The sequence below is a fragment of the Narcine bancroftii genome, chromosome 8 (genome assembly GCF_036971445.1).
Source record: "Narcine bancroftii isolate sNarBan1 chromosome 8, sNarBan1.hap1, whole genome shotgun sequence".
Classification (NCBI taxonomy): Eukaryota; Metazoa; Chordata; class Chondrichthyes; order Torpediniformes; family Narcinidae; genus Narcine; species Narcine bancroftii.
The window spans coordinates 162362449-162383303 of NC_091476.1; the positions used below are offsets into that span (position 1 = coordinate 162362449).

Sequence of the window (20855 nt, forward strand, 5' to 3'; positions counted from 1 at the left end):
GACTGTGACTTTAAAGGTGCATCCTGTTTACATGCAGAGTAATGTGGATGACCATTCTCTGGTTTGTAGCAATTGTGATAGAGTTTTCAATTGTCTGGAATAATTAATCATGCCATGCAGCAGCTGTGGAGTCTGTTCAGTTCTTTATCCATAAGGTCACATGATCAACCTAGACGATAAACAGGTGATGAGGATATGGGTTAAAAAAAATTCAGACAATAGAGAGCAAGACTGTATGCATACAAGAGCATCGCAAATTACCACAGCAAATTTAGAGATGTGCAGAGGAGGACTTGTAAAATGGAACCCTTCTGTTATCCTGAGATACAAGCCCAGGTACTTAAGGTATATATAAAAATTATGTTTTACAACCTTTGTTGTGACTAATTATAAGATACTTTTTGTCTTGTTTGATGACCTGATAGAACTCACCTAACTAGAAACTTTGCCTTCCAGCAATGATGTGCATTCTCCACAAGATTTGCATGAAGTTCATAATGAACTTACAACTGCATCCACCCCACAACTTGTCTTGTTTGTGAAATGGTTCCATTATCATCCTGTAGTTACTAATAGAATGAATTATGAATTTTGCTCATTAATGATTCAAATAAACAGACTTTAAGAGAGAAATTATGGTTGCAGGAACACTAAAACCATGAATGTCCAGCATGTCACAGAATCCCCATCAAATGTTAGGTTAAAATTACTCGGTGCCATACACCAATACTGCTTTTAATTTTGCAAATCTATATTCTAGTGATCATTTGTTCATGATTATCAAAGGCTAGAAACTTTTTTAATATTGTTAGTTCTACTGTGAAAGCTACCATTTCAAAACTTGATGCTGTCTTTACATTGTATGGTGCACTACAAATAGTGAGGTCAAATAGCAGATTGTCACTTAACAATAATGGTTTCAGTATGTTTCCAAAAATCACACAGAAATGCTGGAGGAACTCAACCAGTCTTGCAGGGTCTATAGGGGGTAAAAATATATTATTGGCAATTTGGGCCTGAACTGTTCTTGAAGGAATATACAATGGGATAAGTCATCAACATTTACACAGAGATTATGAAGCCAAGAAGAGTACCATCAAAGGTAAAACCAAAATTCAGATCTACGTCATGAGAGCCTGTGGATGAAATTCTTGTGAAATGCAGTAACTACAAAACCAAATAATTAATTCCATGTGACACATGGCATTTGAAGTTGCAGCCATAAAAAAACCATTTCAATATCAGAGAAACATGTAATTCTTAAAAATGAGTAAAACACCAACAGTGAATCTAAAAGGAATAATCTCAGCATATACACACACACATACACAACTGTCTAATTACAGCATAGCACAGGCCCTTTGGCCCACAATGTTGTGCCAAGCCAGAAATGCCTACCAAAAAAAACTAAACCCTTCTTACCTTGTAACCCTCTTTTTCTTTCAACCAGGTGCCTAAGTGTCTCTTATTGTTCCAGTCTCCACGGCCATCACTGGCAATGGATTCCAGGCACCCATAACTCTCCGTGTGTGTGTGTGTGTGTGTGTGTGTGTGTGTATATATACACACACACACACACACACACACACACACACACACACACACACACACACACACACACACATACACGCGCGCGTGGGCGTATGTATGTGTGTGTATGTATATATAGAGAGAGAAAAAAATACTCGACTCCTAATACCTCCCCTAAACTTTCCTCCCTTCACTTTGTACAGATGTTCTCTGATATTTGCTAGTCCCACCCTGGGGAAAAAAGGGCTGACTGTCTACCTCATCTGTGCTTCTCATAATCTTGTAGAAAAAAAAATGGATTAATCTAAACTTATAAAACTGCCAACAGACTTATTCTGAAGGTGCAGGATGCTGTTCATCCTGTTAACAGAAACCTTCTACAGATCCAAGAAAGTTTATAACTAAATGATGTAAAGACTCAAAAGCTTACCATTCACAGTTGACAGTAGTGCCACCTTCTTTGTGTGGTGATCATGTGAAGAGCCATCAAAGCACCATTCAGCTAAATTGTGTACATTCAGAACCGTGTGCTATTTTCTCTGTAATTGGATGGAACATTGAGCAGTGTCTGCAAAAGCAGACAAAAGGTATGTCCAGTGGTGGTGCCCAAGAGCTCAGATAATAGGTCAGAGGGGCCCTCCAGCACAGGAACAGACTCATTGGCCTGGCTTGTCCATGTCGAGAGGAAATGTGTTTATGGAGCAATCCTTTACATACATTTTAAACTGTATTTATGCTATGGGAAGTGGGCAAATCATTATGAAGTTGAATGGCCAAAATGTAGATGAGCATGGATACCTCTCTAGTCCATTCAGCTCCCAATCTATCACTCTTTAAATAATGCTCAGCCTTTCTATTTTACTTGCAGAAATGAATAACTTCACATTTAACTACATAATATTGTACTGTATCTGCCATGTGTTTTCCCACTGTTAATCTGTCTCTACTCTTTGGCTTGGCTTCGCGGACGAAGATTTATGGAGGGGTAAAAGTCCACATCAGCTGCAGGCTCGTTTGTGGCTGACAAGTCCGATGCAGGACAGGCAGACACGGTTGCAGGGGAAAATTGGTTGGTTGGGGTTGGGTGTTGGGTTTTTCCTCCTTTGTCTTTTGTCAGTGAGGTGGGCTCTGTGGTCTTCTTCAAAGGAGGTTGCTGCCCGCCGAACTGTGAGGCGCTAAGATGCACGGTTTGAGGCGATATCAGCCCACTGGCGGTGGTCAATGTGGCAGGCTCAAAGCGATTTCTTTAGGCAGTCCTTGTACCTCTTCTTTGGTGCACCTCTGACACGATGGCCAGTGGAGAGCTCGCCATATAACACGATCTTGGGAAGGCGATGGTCCTCCATTCTGGAGACGTGACCTACCCAGCGCAGTTGGATCTTCAACAGCGTGGATTCGATGCTGTCGGCCTCTGCCATCTCGAGTACTTCGATGTTAGGGATGAAGTCGCTCCAATGAATGTTGAGGATGGAGCGGAGACAACGCTGGTGGAAGCGTTCAGGAGCTGTAGGTGATGCCAGTAGAGGACCCATGATTCGGAGCCGAACAGGAGTGTAGGTATGACAGCGGCTCTGTATACACTTATCTTTGTGAGGTTTTTCAGTTGGTTGTTTTTCCAGACTCTTTTGTATAGTCTTCCAAAGGTGCTATTTGCCTTGGCGAGTCTGTTGTCTATCTCGTTGTCGATCCTTGCATCCGATGAAATGGTGCAGCCGATATAGGTAAACTGGTTGACCGTTTTGAGTTTGTCTAAATTGTCTTAAAATCACCTGCCTCCTCCTCACCACTCAGAATCCCATTCAGTTCTGTGGTGCTGTTGGCAGATATACAACTGGGACCCAAACACTGATCACTGGATTATCCCATAGTCACCAAGCCACAACTAGTGAAACCCCCATTTATTCCTTTGTTTTTTGTCAGTCAACCATTTTGCTTTAAATTTGCAAACCTCTTGTATGTGACTTTTCAAAAGACTCTGAAAACACAAATGCACTACAGTCATTAGGTCTCAATTAAGTATTCCATTACTTATATCCTCAAACAAGCACAACAAGTTGGTCAAACACAATTTCCCTTTCCTAAGTACATCTTGACTATCAAACCCTCCTAATATTTGTGTGTCTTGTGTCATTAACTACAATTTTTCCTGTTGGAAGATGTTTAGTGCTGCACATTGCTGACAGTACAGATACTCTGTGAGCTCTTAACACAGGCCTCTGATTGAGTGCTCTTGACTTCCTTTTCTCCTATTTTGGTGCCTCTACTTGCAGCTGATTAATTCAGTGTAGGAGAGAAAACACTGTATATTCAGGATGAAATAAAAACCTGAATTCATGTTTGATCTGGTTCAATCCGTGGCAAAAGCTGTTGAGAGAGTTTGGGAGGGACTTGGACTAGGGTAGAGGAGCATAGGTTACAAATGTTTCATTTGTTTGGAGTTTATGCAGGTTGCTGGAAGTCTGAGATTCTTGGTCCTGTAACCTCCATGTTTCGGGTGGAGTACAGAGGACCCAGATTTGTGCAATTCATCCAATGGTGTCTCACCACCACTTCCACAACCTGATGGCCTCCTACCAGCCTATCTGGTTTTCATCCCTCTAAAACAGAAATAATATACCTCTATTCAATTTAAGAATAACCTGCTTGAATAGATCCTTGGCTACTGCAGGGAATCTGGCAGGAAGGTCTTTAGATGGTTTTCTCATGGCATCTTAATCCCTACAACCATCCCTTGAAGCTCTTGATCCTGGATCCTGTACCAATCTTCCTATTCAACCATTTCCCATGCACACCATCCTGGGTCAGCTGATAGCTCCCTATAAAGACAACATCCCAACATTATCCTCCTACCCCAAACTAATGATCACAGCATCCCAACTCTGAAACTCCAAATTTTGGAGCACTAACTGGTCGTTGCCCCCTACTCTCCACCACTAATCTCCTCTAAACAAGTACTTGTCCAACCTTCTCTATCCTTTGTCATTGAGTCCTCATGGTATTCGCTTAAGCAATCTGTCCAACTAACATTTCCTACTGTGTGGATAAGAGGGAAAGCATGGACAAAATGCTTCAGAAATTCCAAATAATTTTGTTAGCTCTTTAGTGCCCCTTAGTGGCATATCTAGTCAATTATTTTAATATGAGGTAAAGTCTGGAACCTGAATGGTGAGGCCCTGCTTGGCAAAATAACTTCACACAGGCAGACCATTACAAACCCACAGGGCAGCTGAAAAATACAGATGGCTGCCAAAACCACATCCATGTCAGAGTGATTGAGAACTTTGAATAGCCATTTGAATCTTCAGAAATATTCAAATTGCTGTTGCGATTTCCGGTGTAAAATTAAGTTGGTGAGATGTGTGGGCATCAGTCTGATCTCTTGCCTTGAATAAGAGGAGGAAAGGTAAATGAAGAAACAAATGGGTAATTCTTTAAAAAAAAAAAATTGACAGAACTGTGAGAGATAATAGAATATAGGAAGTAAAGCTAGTATGAATGAAATAAGGAATACTAGTCTAGATTAGAGGAAGTTAATTAAGTGCTGAGTAGGGATGAATTCCCAATAAGAGTGTGAGGAAGGGTTATGCAAGTATAATAGAATAAGGGTCTTATAGTGATAGACAGAATTAGCAAGTTCTGCATATAATTAGTAAGTCCTGGGGGATGAGATATGTGAATAAGGACAAAGGCAGATTCATGAATAATGATGGGACCCAGACAGGATACCCCATGGTCTTTCAAGTTTACAGAAACTGCACATAGGCAGACAGAATTACCAAATGCCAAACCAATCCAGGGGGCAGAAGAATGTTAAGGGGGGGAGGGTACCTCTACACTGAAATGAACTGTATAAAAGTTGGGTGAGCTCCAGTATGTGTGTGTATTCCCAGGGTAAAGGGAAGCACCCAACTTTGCACTGTTGTGCAATAAATGTTCTTTGTTCTCAATTTTTGTCTTGAGCGAAATCTGTGAAGGTACTTCTGTGTCTCACAGAACTAAAAGTACAACAATAAATTGTGTAAAATGTTGAAACACAATGAATGACCAAATAATTGACATCCTCACCTCTCATTCCTGTCCTTTGTAATGAATGTGTGGCCTGTGTCAGCAGTAGCTTCTACGGATGTAGAGTACTCGGGAGGTTGATCACTAGACCATCTCGAGCAGGCAAAACTTGACTAACAGGTTCAGAACTCCTGAGTTGGCAAAGAAGCCCTGAACTTGCTGATCCTTGTTTTAGGGATGGAGATTTGGGTAGAGGTGGTGGTTGAGGGAAAGCAGGTGAGGTAAATTCCATTTAGAAATTTCCCAGCCAAATTTTTGATAAACAAAAACACAAAGATGAAAAATAAGTCATAACTATCATCACCTTTAAGCATAAACTTTCTTCCATATCATCGGCTGACATTTATTTTGCAATTAATTGGTCAGATCTCCGCTGTGGAGATCAGCTGTCATGTCAGCTTTTTAATGCAGTGGACGTACAGGTCACTTTTCACCCAGATAGTCTGCATTCACTTTAGTTAATAATTTCATTCCAGAGGAATGAAGGGATTTGTTCCCTGTTTTTGGTTCCTTATTTTCTCTCCCCATTATCCTAACTTATGGTTAAGTTGGAATGACCGCTACAATGTGAGAAACTGTGCCTATGATTTGCATTCTATCTCCTTGTGTTATTGGTTGTGTCCAATAGTGATGCCTGCATCAGAGGAAACTGCTCCAGCTTTATCCTGAAGGACAGAGCCTGACTAAAAGGATTACAATGAAAGGTTTTGGAAAAGATGAAGGTGGTTTTGTGAGTACATTGAGAAATTTGGGGGAAACTAAAAATGGGGATAATGGTGAGCCCTTGGAAATGAGGGAACTTTCCTTTTGGAGATGGGGAAGTGATTGGAAAAGTAGGGGATGCATATTGCAGATTGTGTTAGTTAGCAGCAGAAGTGTTGGGAGTGAGATGTTCCAAACTGACATAAAGTTGTGACTTATGAGAAGAGCTGTATCATCTGCATAGCATTGCCTATAGGGAAAGTAGCAGGCAATGGTGTGTTTAGGCCCCAGTAATGGGGCCTGTCTGTGAACCCATATTTTTTTTGTCAGTATCATAAATCCACTTGTGAGGAAAATAGTGCAGAAGGAATAATTAATGAACTGCTGCCAGTTTCTGAATACGTATTAGTGAAAAAAATGAGCAGACTGGAGCAACAAGCTTTTTTTGTGTGGAATGTCAAGTATTCCAAACTTTGGGGTTTTGTGAGTTCCCAGAACACTTCCAAATCCTGACAAATAGAGACAAATGGGAGTGGGACAGAATTTGGGCAACAGTAAGTAAAATGAAAATCAAGAGCATACACCAGAAAAAGGAGCAAGCACTATAGCTTTGGCAGAGAAAGAAAATTTAATCAATAATATAAAATGATAACCAAGTTAACAGGGAAGATGTAATTAGTAACTCTAATTCATAATCAGTTTATAGAATACTACAGCATAAATACAGGCCCTTCTGCCCATCTAGTCTGTCCCAATGACTTGCACCTGGGCCTTCCATACCCCTCCCATCCACGTACTTGTACATTTTTTTTTCTTAAATGACGAGAGACTTGGACAGTTTAGGAGAGAGGGAAAAGAAATGGCATATGAGATCCAGTTGAGAAATGTACAGTTGTACACTTTGGAAGAGGAAATAAACAGGCAGATTATTATTTGGATGGAGGAAAATTCAAAATTCGGAAGTTCAAAGGGACTTGTGGGGGGGGTCCTTGTGCAGGATAACATGAAGGTTAACTACCAGGTTGGATCGGCAGTAAAGAAAGCGAATGCTATGTTGATATTTGTTTCAAGAGGAATAGTGTTTAAGAGTAAGGAGCTGTTGATGAGGCTCCATGGGGCACTGGTGAGACCTCATTTGGAGTACTGTGGGCAGTTTTGGGCCCCTTCCTTATCTTAGACAGGATGTTGGAGAGAGTACAGAGATTTACCAGGATGGTTCCTGGAATACAAAGGGTAACAAATGAGGAATGTTTGTCGGCCCTTGGACTATATTCATTAGAGTTTAGAAAAATGAGAGGGGATCTCATCGAAATATTTTTAATGTTGAAAGGATGGACAGAGTAGATATGAATAAGATGTTTCTTTTGGTGGGTGAATCCAGGACAAAAGGGCACAGTCTTAGAATTAGAAGGTTCCCATTTAAAATAGAGATGGAGAAATTTCTTTAGCCAGAGGGTTGTGGATTTGTGGGATTCATTGCCATATACAGCTGTGAAGGCCGGATCATTGGGGTAGTTTAAGGGAGAGATTGACAGGTATCTAATTAGCCATCTTATCAAGGGATATGGGAAAAGGCCAGCAATTGGAACTAGATGTAAGAGCAGTTTAGCTCAGGGTGGATTTGTGGAGCAGACTCGATAGGTTGAATGGCCTACTTCTGTTCCTTTATCTTGTGAAAATGGAGCCCGCATTCACGTCAACCAGCAGCTTGTTCCACACCTTCACCACTGAAGGATTCCCCCAAATTTTCCCTTTAAAACATTTCCCTTTTTGCTCTTAACCCATGTCCTGCATTATTGCAGGTATGCACCAAAACTTTCAAAGCATTCGCAGCAAAATGCAGGAATTAATAACTGTATATTTTGTGTCCAAAATAGGAATTGAGTGGTTTGCAAAGATCCTGGAAAATGGGTGGATGGGCTAATGCTTCAAGGGTGTGAGAGATAATAGAATATAGGAAGTATAGCTAATATCAATGAAATAAGGAATACTAGACTAGAGGAAGTTAAGTAAGTGCTGAGTAGGGATAAATTCCGATAAGAGTGTGAGGAAGGTTTACGCAAGTATAATATAAGGGTCTTATAGTGATAGACAGAATTAGCAAGTTCTGCATATATTAGTAAGCCCTGGGGGTTGAGATGTGTGAATAAGGACAAAGGCAGATTCATGAATAAGGACAATTACATAATGGGACCCAGACAGGATATCCCATGGTCTTTCAATTTACAGAAACTGCACGTAGGCAGACAGAATTACCAAATGCCAAACCAATCCAGGAGGAAGAAGAATGTTAGGTGGGGGGGAGGGTACCTCTACACTGAAATGAACTGTATAAAATTTGGGTGAGCCCCAGTATGTGTGTGTATTCCCAGGGTAAGGACCCAACTTTGCACTGTTGTACAATGAATGTTCTTTGTTCTCAATTTTTGTCTCGAGCGAAATCTGTGAAGGTACTTCTGTTTCTCACAATTGGGGGTTCGTCCGGGATCGCACTCCCTCCACTGACAGAGTGCCCGACAACGGGGGTAGGTGCACCCCGGCTGATTCAGCTGGACTCCTGGACGATGGGTCAGTGGACGAAGCGAGTGATATCCGAGAAGAGGCATTGAGAACAAACGACGGGAGAACATTAAGGAAGCGCACTAGGAATAGCTACTGGATGCCGGTAAGAGGAATTTTATTTACCTGCTGGTATGGGGGGAGTAAGTAGCAAGGGAAACAGTCCTAAAGAAGGATGGGAAGATCAGATACCTAAACATAGTCTGTTAGGATTAATGTTATCTGATTGGGGTGCGGGGAAAACCCATGGGAAAGATAAACAGACCATGGTCAGGTATTGCTGTCAGGAATGGGTTTAGAATCCAATAAAAGGGAGTTCGGTATATTGGCCAAAGTTTGGATCCGATGAGGACTGGATGTGTCAGGCATTGAACATCTGACTCTACCAAAATCAAGGAGGTAATACCGAGAGCAGAGAATTTGCAGCCTGTTGGCTCAGTGGATCGTTTGATCAAATGATTTGAGTGAAAAGGAATGTAAGAACAAGAAGGATGAGGAACCTTCTGCCCCTGAAATACAAGGATGGGATGTATTACATTCCCTTCCTCCACCTTATGTTCCCCCTGTGCCGGCTCCTATCTCCCCCCTCTCACCTCCGCTTTACCCTTTTTTACCTTCCCCTCCTCCTCCACAGTTAGAGAAAGAAGAAGAAAGTAGGGGTGGTATGATGACCTGCTCACAGAGTACAAGATTACCGCCTCAATTGACACGAGAGGGAGGAGACTTTGATTATGAGGGTCATTCAGAACAGTGTGAGACCCTTTGGGAGGGAAGGGCAGAACCCTTTGATTTGTCTCCCGGAGGGCAGGAACCTAAACATCATAGAGGAGGGGATAAGTCAGAAATTAACTGGATGAGACCTTTACGAGAGGTTCCCTTGGGAGGGGATGTGGGGGGGGTCTCGGGTTCGTAAATGTGCCTCTGACTAGTATGGAGGTGCGCAATTTTAAGAAGGAAATGACCTCTCTTATAGAAGACCCTCAGGGATGTGCAGAACAATTGGATCAATTTTTGGGACCGAATATATATACCTGGGATGAATTAATATTGATCTTTAAGGCTCTATTCACTTTGGATGAGCGTGGAATGATTCGCTAGGCAGGGATTAGAGTCTGGGATAGGGAACACCAAGGGGGACCAGAGGCGATACCTGGGGAACTTAAATTCCCCCTGGTAAACCCGAATTGGGATAAGAATACTAATGTGGTCGCACACAAATGGAGGAGTATAGGATTAATCTAATAAAAGGAATGAAGGAGTCTGTTCCAAAAGGACAGAACTTTAAGAAGGCATTTGAGGTTCCCCAAGGTCCCGAGGAGACCCCCTCTGCATTTCTGAATGGATTGCGTGCGGCCATACAGCAATATGGGGGGGTTGGATATAGAATCCCCAGCAGGTGAACAGTTGATATTGACGGGCTTTGTTACTAATTCAGGCCCAGATATCAGGAAGAAATTACAAAAGACAGAGAATTGGTATGAACAGGGAATAACACAGCTTTTACAGATCGCACAAAGGGCATACGTCCAGAGGTCTGAAGATGAACAGAAAGGAAAGGCTAAGATTTTGATGCAGGCAATCAAGGAAATTGTGGAGGGACAGCAGCGAAATGTTAGGAGCTGTGTGCCAGCTCCTGGACATTGGGAGGAGCGCCGGGAGTGGGGATGTAGAGACCAGAGCAGAGGCAGGGGTAGAGGAGAATTCCGGGGGGGATGACCATTCCTGGGACCCCGTGGAGACCTTGGTAGAAATTGGGAAACAGGGGCATTAGTTTGCTATTATTGTAAAAAGGAGGGACACTTTAAGAGGGAATGCCCAATGCGAGCCAGGGAGATGCGATCTTACGCATTGATGGAGGCAGATTATGAATAGGGGGGTCATGGTTCTCAGTCAATACACACCGTGGGGCTGCACGGAGAACCATTGGTAAATTTAAGTATAGGACCCCACAATGACAAGATGACTTTTCTAGTAGATTCTGGGGCAGCCCGGTCTAGTATTTTACAACGGTCCGAGGGTGTTAAAACAGAAGGGACAGTGATGATTTCGGGAGTGGGAGGAAGAGATTTTACGGTCCATATACCAAAGAATGTAAGGATACAAATGGGAGAAAAGATAATAACAGAGGATATTTTACTAGTTCCCCAAGCTGGAGTTTGCTTGTTGGGACGGGATTTACAGGACCAATTGGCTATCAGTACCAGACCACAGGGATCAGGTATCGGGGTTCAATTTTATGTACTAACAGAGGAGGATCGGGAACTAATAAATCCTAGATTATGGGCAAAAAGAGCCAATAGAGGAGGGTTAGATGTTTCTCCCCTGCAAGTTACTTTAAAAGACCCTGACCAAGTAATTAGACGAAAACAGTATCCAATTCCTATGGCTGGCCGAAAGGGGCTGCAGGTAGTAATTGACCAATTGGTGAAAGATGGTATACTCGAACCTTGTATGTCACCTTTTAATACCCCAATTTTACCTGTCCAAAAACCAGACGGTACCTATCGATTAGTGCAGGATTTGAGGGAGTTAAACAAAATTATTCTCACCCATTATCCGGTTGTACCTAACCCCATAGTACAATTGATCCCCATAGTAAGTGGTTTAGTGTAATTGACCTCAAAGATGCCTTCTGGACCTGTCTGTTGGCAATAGACAGTAGGGACATGTTTGCATTTGAATGGGAGAATCCTTTTACAGGATGGAAAAATCAATACCGGTGGACAGTCCTTCCTCAGGGTTTTACAGAATCACCAAACTTGTTTGGCCAAGTTTTAGAACAGGTACTAGATGAGGCCCCTAGGAGAGAGGATTGTCAATTAATACAATATGTTGATGATTTATTAATCACGGGAAAAATGTATGATGTGGTTAAACAATACACTGTTGAATTTTCTAGGGAATAAGGGTCTAAGTGAGCGAATCAAAGTTACAATTTGTTCAATCTGAAGTTAAATACTTAGGTCATCTGGCTAGTCAAGGAATTAGGAAGATATGTCCAGAGAGAACACGCGGTATTCTGCAGATCCCGCCTCCAAAGAGTGCTCGAGAACTTAGGAAATTCCTTGGTTTAGTGGGATACTGTAGAATTTGGACTGAGAATTATTCTAGCCTGGTCAAATTTCTTTATGATAAACTTGTGACTCTTGGGGGCGAAACTGTTGTCTGGATGGAGAAGATTAAAGATTTTACCTTGGTGAAACAGCATCTTATTAGTGCCCCAGTTTTGGCTTTACCTGACCTGAATAAGCCATTTGACCTATATACCAATGCGAAAGACAGTGTGGCCATGGGAGTATTAATGCAAGAGAGGGCAGACTTTAGACAACCAGTTGCCTTTCTGTCAAAAATTTTAGATCCTGTTTGTCGTGGTTGGCCAGAATGTGTGCAAGCAATTGCAGTCACTGCTATTTTAGTCGAGGAAGGACAAAAGATTACGTTTAGTGCCCCGATGATAGTTCATACCCCTCACACAGTCCACACCATTCTCTTACAACGTGCCGGAAGGTGGCTTACTGATTCTAGAATTTTAAAGTATGAAGCGATTCTTATGGATAGGGATGATTTGACACTGATTATAAACAAAGAACAGAATCCATCCACCTTCTTGGCTTCTCCAGATTCTGATACTGTCCCCAATGATTTAGAGCATGTATGTTTAGAAGTGATAGATTTACAGACAAAAATTAGAAATGATTTAAGTGATGAACCTTTACAGGAGGGTGAAAGATGGTTTATTGATGGATCTTCCCGCTGCATTGACGGCATTCGGTATAGAGGGTATAGTGTAGTGAATGGGAATGAAGGAGTTGTGATTGAAGCCGGTCGTCTTCCCGGTCATTGGTCGGCACAATCCCACACCTTTGGAAAGATTTGAAAAGAACGGGGAATGATAACTGGGAAAGGACAAAAGTTGATCCACGAAAACTTAATTGTTCAATCCTTAGCTGCTCTTATGTTACCTGAGGAGACAGCTGTAGTTCATGTATGGGGCCATCAAATTATTGACCATCCTGAAGCACAGGGGAACAGACGGGCAGATGAAGCTGCCAAACAGGCTGCACTCACAGAAAAAATAGATATGCAGCTGTTACTCCCCACCCCACATGAGGTTCAAAAGACTCCCATCTTTTCACGGGAAGAGGAGGTTTATATGAAAGACCAGGGAATGCGTCAAACTGCCGATGGGTTGTGGTGGACGGCAGAGGGACGCCAAGTACTGAACAAAGCCTTGGCTCATCAGATTATTGATCAGCTCCACCAGCAGACACATTGGGGAACACAGGCACTTGTTGATGCTTTTGTATGGTCTCTTAATTCCTCGGGAATATACACCATAGCCAAGCAAAGTACTCGGGTGCCCAATCTGTCAGCGAGTGAATAAGAAAGTCATGCGCAGGTAATGCCTGGCAGTCGCAATATAGCCGTACGCCTGTTTCAATGAATACAGATTGACTTCACGGAATTACCTAAGATAGGGGTTTATAAATGCCTCCTGGTGATGGTGGATCATTTTACTCGATGGGCTGAGGCTTTCCCGATCCCTAATGATCGTGCTAGCACCGTTATCCAGATATTACTAGAGTCTGTTATTCCACGTTATGGCATTATTCAAACCATTGACTCAGATCGAGGTACACATTTTACCTCTCAGGTACTCCAGGGTGTGTGTAAAATCCTGGGAATAGATTGGCAGTTACATACCCCATGGCACCCCCAGAGTTAAGGCCGTGTTGAACGGATGAATCAGACCCTGAAAAATCAACTCACTCGACTTTATGAGGAAACTGGCCTCTCCTGGATTAAATGCTTACCCTTAGCTTTAATCAGGACTCACACAGCTCCTCGTAAGGACCTTGCTGTCTCACCATATGAAACGATGTTTGGTCTTCCTTACATGGGATTCCACACTGATACCCCTACCCCTGAGGCTAATGACCAGTACATATCTAAATATTTACAGGGACTTTCTACTTCTCTATATGACTTAAGACAGAAGGGTTTATTAGCTCAAAACCCACACCTGGACTATCCTATTCATTCTATTAAACCTGGTGATTGGGTATATGTAAAAGCGTGGCAAGATCATAAACTAAAACCGATATGGGACGGCCCTTATTGTGTACTTCTGATTACAGACACTGCAGTGCGAACAAAAGAAAAGGGGTGGACTCACATACAACGCATTAAACAAGCTAATCCATGGTCTAAAGACGTTGATAATATACCCTCCACCTGGCGTGCAGCCTCGCATCCTTCTGGTCTGAACGTTACGCTACGCCGGGAAAAAGTGCTGTAATGTTATTTTTATTATTTGCTGTATTGTTTTTCTGCTGGTTCCCAATTTTTGGGAAACCACCCAATTGTACACAATGTATTAAGTCCTCCTGGAATAGGGGCAGCAGAGGTGATAATTACTTTGAGGAATGGACAAGTTTACCTTTAGAATGCAGACAGGGCACAGGTATAGAGTGTATTCATAGTAGGGTACCTTATTTAGTATGGTTTAATTTAGGATCCCAACATGGACCAGGGATACAGAACTGCCCTAGGGGAGTGGATTGGATTTGTGTCCCGGCCTCTACAGATATTAAAAAGATGAGTGCTAAAAATATGGTACAAAGAAGATGGTGGGAAAATGATAGGCAGAACATTAGTCAGGGCTATACCTGGAGTAGGGATAAAGGGGGTATATATGCTAATACTCGCAGACAAGCTGCTACTCACAGGTTAGGTAACAATAAATGCGCCCCCCCCGCCCCCCAACTTGGCATCTTGTAAATCATCCTTTGGGTCACAAATACATTTGGAAGGCTAAAGGCCATCACTATAAGGGGGATTCCAGTTGTAAATGGCTCAAGCTGCTCCAGAATACCACAGCTGTTTGGTATTTAAACCGTTTAATCAGACTCCATGCAGTTTTGGAGATTATCACCAAACAGACAGCGATGGCCTTGGATTTATTGGCTGAAGAACAACGACAGATATGAGCTACAGCTTATCAAAACTGCCTGGCTCTCGATTACTTGTTGGCTGCTGAGGGTGGCGTTTGTGGAAGATTGATTGATGACAATGGTCAGGCGGTTGAACTTTTTACTGGTGACTGGAGGTGGATACACACAGCCCTTATAGCAGTTGGACTCGTTATTTTAGCCATCATGATACTTCTCCGCCTAATGACTTGTGTGCAGTGTTTTAATTCAACGGACCCTTCGTCAGATCACTACAACCCAAAGGATGTATGTTTCCCAAACTCCATCTGATGATGCTGAGATTGCAGTTCGTTTGCTGACTCGCTGGGAAAAAGACCATGCTTCCAGTTGAGAATTTACTAAGCGTAGCTAAAGAAAAAGTGTGGATTGTGAGAGATAATAGAATATAGGAAGTAAAGCTAGTATGAATGAAATAAGGAATACTTAGACTAGACTAGAGGAAGTTAAGTAAGTGCTGAGTAAGGATGAATTCCGATAAGAGTGTGAGGAAGGGTTACGCAAGTAATAGAATAAGGGTCTTATAGTGATGGACAAGAATTAGCAAGTTCTGCATATATTAGAAGTCCTGGGGGTTGAGATTTGTGAATCAGGACAAAGGCAGATTCATTAATAAGGACAATGACATGATGGGACCCATGGTCTTTTGCACGTAGGCAGACAGAATGACCAAATGCCAAACCAATCCAGGAGGCAGAAGAACGTTGGGGGGGTACCTCTGCATCGAAATGAACTGTATAAAAGTTGGGTGAGCCCCAGTGTATGTGTGTATTCCCAGGGTAAGGACCCAACTTTGCATTGTTGTACAATGAATGTTCTTTGTTCTCAATTTTTGTCTTGAGTGAAACTTCTGTTTCTCACAAGGGTCAACTCGCCTTCCCTTGATTTTAAGGTCTTAAATAGACCTTGCAACGAGAAAATAACGTTAAGGTCCTGTGTTAACAGCCATTAAGGGCTCATCAACCCCAGAAATGGCATTGAGTGGAATCACAGAAAGGGGTGATAGCACTGACATGTTGGAACTAAGCTGTTGCCATCACCCCGCAGCATAAAAGAGGGCGAGGGCAAGGGGGAGGTCGGCGAATTGGGTGCATTTGCAGAGCAGGCTGACAATGCAGGGACGCACTCAACGCCGCTTCTGTCCATTGCCCCCCGCCCTCCCCGACGCGCTGCCGCAGCCCGAGGCGTCAAAGCGAGAAAGGCCGATTGCCCTCGTCGATGCCAGCGATCAGAAACCAGCAGCAGGCGCCATCCACTTACCACTCCACTGACGTGGACCGGGATTTCGGCGCACTGCCTTCTGGGAAGGTGAGTGTCCCCTCCCCCCCGCAGGCGGGCTGCGCGGCGACGAACGAGGGGAAAACTCCAGCTCCCAGACGCGGCGCGACGCGCACGCGCAGCGGCCTTCGGCCCGCGTCACCGAGCTGGGTCCCGCCTCCCACCCTGTTTCCCATTGGCGCGGGGGGGCGCCGGGCCGGGCTTCTGAGTGGCCGAGGTCTTTGTCAATCGGCGACTCCGGCGACTTCCGGTGTAGAATTAGGTTGGCAAGAACGTGTGGGCATCGGGTTGATCTCTTCTTGTCTTGACTGAAGGGAGACAAGGTAAATACAGAAACGAATGGGTAATTCTGGCTCTTAACAAGTTAAACGAGGTAACAGTTGGGCCGTCAGGGAAAATCGGTGGAAAAGCATTAAAGACTGTAACCCCAAACTCTGACCTCTGCAGCGTTCACTGGGAACTGCGAGGTGTTGCAGCAGAACAGAGATGTGACCACTGAGATGGTTTAACGTCTAATCCTTCGCTCAGTCTGTATTTTTATGTCTTCTATTGGTACAAGAAGTTTATTTTCTGAGGGCTTCATGTTGTAAAATTAAAATCCGTGACGTCATAAAAGGTCTAAACCAATAATTCTTTTTAAAAATAACCCACGAGAACAAATTGAAACAATAGGGGCTAATTGGGCTTCCTGACTCCTGCGATGAATAGTCTTCATAATTTCCACCTTCCCTTCTTAAAGGTGTTCGCGTATTTATTGTCTCATATTTTCCTGATTCTGTTTTTTTTCCTAAAATTGGAAATTGAGGAAGGCAATCCAGTATTGGTAGCAAAAATAGGCAGTTATTAAAATAGCAAAATGGGCACTTTTAGGAAAAAAATGTATTAATGAATTGAAATATTACTACTTTAAAGTAGTAACCTTGCCTCGTGTTATGATTAATGACTTTATTTCTGTAATAAAAAAAGTATGTTACTGCTCTTGTCATTGCAGTACATTTCCGATTATCCAAAATGCTTGGGACCGAACCTACTTCGCGTGAAGTGGATATTCGGGAATTTCCTCCTCCCCCCTCCCCCTCCTCCTCCCTCCCCCCTCCCCCTCCCCCTCCCCCCCATCTCCTCCTCCTCCCCATCTCCTCCCCCTCCCCCCATCTCCTCCTCCTCCCCCCCTTCTCCTCCTCCCCCACTTCTCCTCCTCCCCCATCTCCTCCTCCCCCCCCATCTCCTCCTCCTCCCCCATCTCCTCCTCCTCCCCCATCTCCCCCTCCTCCCCCCATCTCCCCCTCCTCCCCCCATCTCCCCCTCCTCCCCCCATCTCCCCCTCCTCCCCCCATCTCCCCCTCCTCCCCCCTCCTCCCCCTCCTCCCCCCATCTCCCCCATCGCCCCCTCCTCCCCCCATCGTCCCCTCCTCCCCCCATCGTCCCCTCCTCCCCCCATCGTCCCCTCCTCCCCCCATCGTCCCCTCCTCCCCCCATCTCCCCCTCCTCCCCCATCTCCCCCTCCTCCCCCCATCGCCCCCTCCTCCCCCCATCGCCCCCTCCTCCCCCCATCGCCCCCGCCTCCCCCCATCGCCCCCGCCGCCTCCTCCCCATCGCCGCCGCCGCCTCCTCCCCATCGCCGCCGCCGCCTCCTCCCCATCGCCGCCGCCGCCTCCTCCCCATCGCCGCCGCCGCCTCCTCCCCATCGCCGCCGCCGCCTCCTCCCCATCGCCGCCGCCGCCTCCTCCCCATCGCCGCCGCCGCCTCCTCCCCATCGCCGCCGCCGCCTCCTCCCCATCGCCGCCGCCGCCTCCTCCCCATCGCCGCCGCCGCCTCCTCCCCATCGCCGCCGCCGCCTCCTCCCCATCGCCGCCGCCGCCTCCTCCCCATCGCCGCCGCCGCCTCCTCCCCATCGCCGCCGCCGCCTCCTCCCCATCGCCGCCGCCGCCTCCTCCCCATCGCCGCCGCCGCCTCCTCCCCATCGCCGCCGCCGCCTCCTCCCCATCGCCGCCGCCGCCTCCTCCCCATCGCCGCCGCCGCCTCCTCCCCATCGCCGCCGCCGCCTCCTCCCCATCGCCGCCGCCGCCTCCTCCCCATCGCCGCCGCCGCCTCCTCCCCATCGCCGCCGCCGCCTCCTCCCCATCGCCGCCGCCGCCTCCTCCCCATCGCCGCCGCCGCCGCCTCCTCCCCATCGCCGCCGCCGCCGCCTCCTCCCCATCGCCGCCGCCGCCGCCTCCTCCCCATCGCCGCCGCCGCCGCCTCCTCCCCATCGCCGCCGCCGCCGCCTCCTCCCCATCGCCGCCGCCTCCTCCCCATCGCCGCCGCCGCCTCCTCCCCATCGCCGCCGCCGCCTCCTCCCCATCGCCGCCGCCGCCTCCTCCCCATCGCCGCCGCCGCCTCCTCCCCATCGCCGCCGCCGCCTCCTCCCCATCGCCGCCGCCGCCTCCTCCCCATCGCCGCCGCCGCCTCCTCCCCATCGCCGCCGCCGCCTCCTCCCCATCGCCGCCGCCGCCTCCTCCCCATCGCCGCCGCCGCCTCCTCCCCATCGCCGCCGCCGCCTCCTCCCCATCGCCGCCGCCGCCTCCTCCCCATCGCCGCCGCCGCCTCCTCCCCATCGCCGCCGCCGCCTCCTCCCCATCGCCGCCGCCGCCTCCTCCCCATCGCCGCCGCCGCCTCCTCCCCATCGCCGCCGCCGCCTCCTCCCCATCGCCGCCGCCGCCTCCTCCCCATCGCCGCCGCCGCCTCCTCCCCATCGCCGCCGCCGCCTCCTCCCCATCGCCGCCGCCGCCTCCTCCCCATCGCCGCCGCCGCCTCTGCTGTCGCCAATCCTGGCCGGGAACCAGAGGTTCCCGCTCCTGCCCAGGACTCCGAGGTGTCACCTCCTCACCTGTTAAGTGGTAGGAGATGGCACAGGAATTGTCCCAGCAGAATTTCAGTGACCCTACTGAAAGGGTATTTGGCAAAGGGCAAACAAGGAGAGAGTAGGGCTTGGGTGGGTGAGTGGGGAGTGAGCAGAATTTCAGTTGAATGGTTTTAAGATAATAAGTGGACTGTATAACAATTAGTTTTGATCTATTCACTCTCTTGTATGAGACTTAATTCTGTATTTGGTGTTGCAGGATATGACTTGTACTTTTACATATTCATACAATTCAAGCACTTTAAAATCAAATATCCAGTTTGTCTTATGCTAAATATGCACTAGTGGGTCTCTTGTCCTGAATTAGAATCTAATTATTCTACTTTATTTTGTTCAGAATCCAATTGGAAAATCTTTAGTTGAAATTAGTGATAGTTTGATACTCCCTGGACCTTCACTGATGGTTTGAATGACCTGAAGGACTCATTCCTTGCTTAGTACCAGTCAAATATTTATGCAATGTTTATGAATTGGCAATCTAATGCAGAAACTGTATGGAAAGCTTAAATGGTTTAAGTATATTTTTGGGACTAAAGAAATTAGCTTTTCTTTCTACTGATTATAATATTTGAAACTTTTTCCATCTTTAGCACTTGATTCTGAAAAAAAAACTTTATTAAACTTGGTCTGGAATTGCTTGATTTTTTTTGGACACCAAAGGACAAATGGAAAATACCTGTTGCCTTAGTTTGGAAACCACAAGTTCTCTATTTTGAATATTAATGCCTTTTGTTTATTTTGCAGAGAAAGAAATCCCTTTGGCGAAGTCCTGCGAAAGAAAGATGGAGATCACATCATATTACACAAAGCTTCTGGGAGAGCTAAATGAGCAGCGAAAGCAGGACTTCTTCTGTGACTGCAGTATAATTGTGGAGGGAAGAATCTTCAAAGCTCACCGGAACATTCTGTTTGCGAACAGTGGATACTTCAGAGCCTTGTTAATTCATTATATCCATGATAGTGGTCGCCCTAGCACTGCTTCCTTGGACATTGTCACATCTGAGGCCTTTTCAATTATTCTGGACTTCCTTTATTCTGGAAAGTTGAACCTTTGCAGTAAGAACGTTATTGAAGTTATGTCAGCTGCGAGTTATCTACAGATGACTGATGTGGTCAGCTTTTGTAAGTTGTACATTAGATCTTCTCTTGATATCTGTGTGAAAGATGAAAAGGACGATGACTGCAGTCCTGTGGAGAATGGAAATAATATCAATGCCTATGGAGATGCAGTGTCTTTTTGTAGAAATCAATGTCCAAACCCCATTCAGTCAGTTCAACAACAGAAGGAGTCAAGTCCTGAGAATAATAAAGGACTTAACTGGAATGAATGCAGTACTTATCCCATAGATCTTGCACAAAAGGATCAAGATGATCTCTCTCCAGAGAAAGTACACCCTCCGTCACTACCTAAGCTTCCAGAACCTAAAGTTGAATTTGACGAGGATGAAGTAGAATCAGTTGATAGGTTCCGACAGTTTACACCATCTGCCACTGATCAGGCTGAGGAGAGGCTACAATCTGCCCCAGCGATGGAAATAGCTTATGAAAATTATCAGATGAAGCAGTTTTTAGAAGTTTTACTAAGGACTGGAAATGTCCAACGGAAAGAGGACATTATGCAGCACTTTTCCCGTGGAGGGCGTCCAGAAGATGGAGGGGGGACCTTTTCTAATATGATGGACGTACAGAGTGATTGGTATGGGGAAGATGCAGGTAAGATTATTATTACCAGTTAATAAATGGGTGCAATAGCAGGAAGAGATTTAATCAGAAAATGGTGAATCCTCTGAAGATCCAACAGAGGACTAATGTTAAGTCGCAGACCAGCACCA

At 45.6% G+C, this 20855-nt stretch overlaps 1 protein-coding gene and 1 long non-coding RNA gene across 3 annotated transcripts in view; one reads left to right on the forward strand and one right to left on the reverse strand.

The window, feature by feature from the left end:
• The first annotated feature begins 6370 nt into the window (after positions 1-6370).
• Positions 6371-20855, forward strand: part of zbtb8b (zinc finger and BTB domain containing 8B) — a 41767-nt gene continuing 27282 nt past the window's right edge. The window contains exons 1-3 of one of the 2 annotated variants that reach the window (XM_069895750.1): positions 6371-8962; positions 13995-14151; positions 19768-20736. In XM_069895750.1, coding sequence (XP_069751851.1) covers positions 19806-20736 — 931 coding nt within the window. In that variant the 5' untranslated portion in view covers positions 6371-8962; positions 13995-14151; positions 19768-19805. Of the gene's footprint in view, positions 8963-13994; positions 14152-16168; positions 16448-19767; positions 20737-20855 lie in introns of those variants that run through there. The other variant, XM_069895749.1, reaches the window with a different exon arrangement.
• On the reverse strand, positions 14697-16692 carry LOC138741522 (uncharacterized). The gene is made up of 3 exons (XR_011343551.1): positions 16564-16692; positions 16107-16432; positions 14697-15197 (listed from the first exon to the last, which is right to left on the reverse strand). It is a non-coding gene; the product is annotated as an uncharacterized lncRNA (long non-coding RNA).